The 2,582-nt window shown below is 38.7% G+C and overlaps 1 protein-coding gene across 1 annotated transcript in view; it reads right to left on the bottom strand.

Annotated features, from left to right (window-relative positions):
- Nucleotides 738-2,582, bottom strand: part of LOC107615474 (glycerophosphodiester phosphodiesterase GDPDL7) — a 5,745-nt gene continuing 3,900 nt past the window's right edge. Inside the window, exons 10-11 of the mRNA XM_021112542.1 lie at nt 2,414-2,579; nt 738-2,291 (exon numbers count right to left, since the gene is read on the bottom strand). Of these exons, the coding sequence (XP_020968201.1) occupies nt 1,993-2,291; nt 2,414-2,579 (465 nt within the window). The 3' untranslated portion in view covers nt 738-1,992. The remainder of the gene's footprint in view (nt 2,292-2,413; nt 2,580-2,582) is intronic.

The following is a 2,582-nucleotide window of genomic DNA, read 5'->3' as shown; positions in this document are numbered from 1 at the left end:
TCAAATCAGACGGTCCGATTTGTTTGAAGAGAAAAATAAATTACAAATCGAAAGGTCCGATTTGTTTGGAGAAAAAAATAAACTACAAATCGGAGGATCCGTTTTGCATTTTTTATTTTTTTTATTTTTTAAAATAAAAATCGGATGGTCCGATTTCAACATTAAGAATTTTTTTATTTTTGAATTCACAAATCGGACCGTCCGATTTGTGATTGTTTGTTTGAAAAAAAAAATAAAACAAACAAATCGGTGCATCCGATTTGTACATCCTATACTAATATGAAACACACTTCTGCTCACAGTTTCTTGTTATACACTTCTCTCTCTCCCACATAAAAAATAACAAGCGCATTTTTGACGGGCAAGTAAGTGAGAAGATTTGAGCCTTTCTAGAACTAGTTATCGCACCAGGGGCATAATTGAGAAAACAACGGCCTTAGGCCTATATAACTGTTGGAGTTACACCCGTGCAAAAGCAGGGTTAGGGTTCTTGAGCCACACTCTGATACTGAAAGTGCTATCTATCTATGATGTTACAAAATCCCTAATCTCTCACTTTGATCAAAAAAGATGTGGCCATTTCGTGGCGCCAGTCCTGCATTGAGAAGTCAGGTTTTGTTTTCCTTGCGCTATCTACTCTTCTTCTATGTCAGTCCCATTTTGTTGGCGCCATTCTTAAATTGATGTGGTTTTTCATTTCGCATGCGCTGATGGAAACTATGAACTGCTTCTGTCTCTCTCTCTTTCTCTCTCGCACAGACGCAGTTTCGATTTAGCATAAGCCTTTTGCTTTCTTTGGATCTTTTCTTATCTTTCGTTCTCTCTCTTTCTCTCTGATCCCAATGAGGCTGTGACGATGGTTGCAGAGTGTGGAATCGAAGGACCGGTCGCCGTCAAGCAATGCTCGCCGGTGGCGGGGCAATTCTATTGCAGCCATCCACGGCGGCCTTGCTTTTCGATGGCCGGTCCCTTTCTGATACCAAATCTGAGCCTCCACTGGAACCCTAACCCTAACCCTATTCTCTCTGTATTTTGGCGGCATGTTGTGAGTACTATGTTTGGTAGAGGTGTATGGAATGAGAAATGGGAAGGGCGTTTTCGGTTGACTTCATGAACTTCCCCTTTTTCATTCCATACATCATCTATCTAACATTGTCTTAATAGATTCAATCCTATTATGTTTATCACCGAACGCAACCCTCAAACTGAAACTATAATTTACTAATCCTCAGATTTTATTAAAGTAGTTATAGACTTATAGTTTAGCTTCATGAGCTTGGTTGAGCTAATTGTCTGAAACTAGTTTAATTTTGGAATGGCTTCTTTTTCATCATAACGTTCATTTTAGGTAGGTTTGTTGGTTCTCACTAAAATGTTATGTCATTGCAGAGAAGTTGGCAGCTACTGGAAATGTTCAATGACTTATAGTTCTTGAAGGCAGCAACTCAAGACCATGCCTGCAATGTATTAAGGGATCTGGAAGAGGATTGGCCAATTGAAAGATTACAATGTACCAGAAGATTGCTTGCATTGAATCTTCCCCAAGTGGTTGCTGCTTGCTACGCGAAGTATATTGTTGCTGTATAGTGTAGACATGAATATGTAACTTTTGGTTTTGCATAAGTCCTAAGACTTAGAGTGATAATTATTCTTTCAATTCAAAGATATTTGATCTTGTGGTTCAATGTAAGTTAGTCAGTTTAATATTAGTATGACAGCTCGATTCCTTGATTTACGATTGATGGTATATGTATATATAATATATGCGTGATTCTGTTTAAAATTTGCCAAATATAATTGGGAGATTACCTTTTGAAACATCTATATGCGGATATATATTGGTTAACGAAGTTAAGGAAATGGCGAGTATGTATAAGCTGATTAACCGAACTAATATCATAGGCATTCTATATATAGTACAGTTTGAGATGGCACACATGATGTTGGAATAAAAATGAAGACCAAAATGTTCATCTCAGTTAGAATTTTGCATTAATGGCCAGTGAAGAGAAGAGCAAACACCAGGTATACCACCAGGGAGAGACCAATGTTGACCTTATTTGCCCGGAAACTTGAAGAGGATGCAGGTTTGGTGGGTGGAGGATGAGCACTTGGTTCATCTTTAGAATTAGAGACCGCAGGAAGCGGTGGATCGACAACGTTGTCAACCTCAAGAGGTGGAAGTGGTGATTCTGCTGGTGGTAGAGTCTGAGGATCAACAGTGCTCATCAGGTCACCAGGTTGAGCTGGTAAGATGGTAGGCACATGGTTTGGATCGCTACATGGGCTTCCTGCAACCAAGAAAAAGGTAACGTAAGAACTTAATAGTTTCTAGGAAAATTTTGTTTCATGTTTATCTCATTAGAATGAATGAAACTAAGAGAGTTGAAAGAGCTAGATTGTGATTACTTACTCATATATCTACTTGCAGTGGCAGGAAAATCGGTCACAATGCCATCGACCTTAGCATTTTGGATAAAAGTAGCCATGGCTATATTAGGATCAGACCAGAAGTCAAATGCCAAGGTTATGAATTCGTTTTTGAGATTATGAACGAATACTGTGAGGTTTGCATCTTTCAA

Source organism: Arachis ipaensis, chromosome B01, assembly GCF_000816755.2.
Source record: "Arachis ipaensis cultivar K30076 chromosome B01, Araip1.1, whole genome shotgun sequence".
NCBI classification, from domain to species: domain Eukaryota; kingdom Viridiplantae; phylum Streptophyta; class Magnoliopsida; order Fabales; family Fabaceae; genus Arachis; species Arachis ipaensis.
This window is presented reverse-complemented; position numbering and strand designations above follow the sequence as displayed.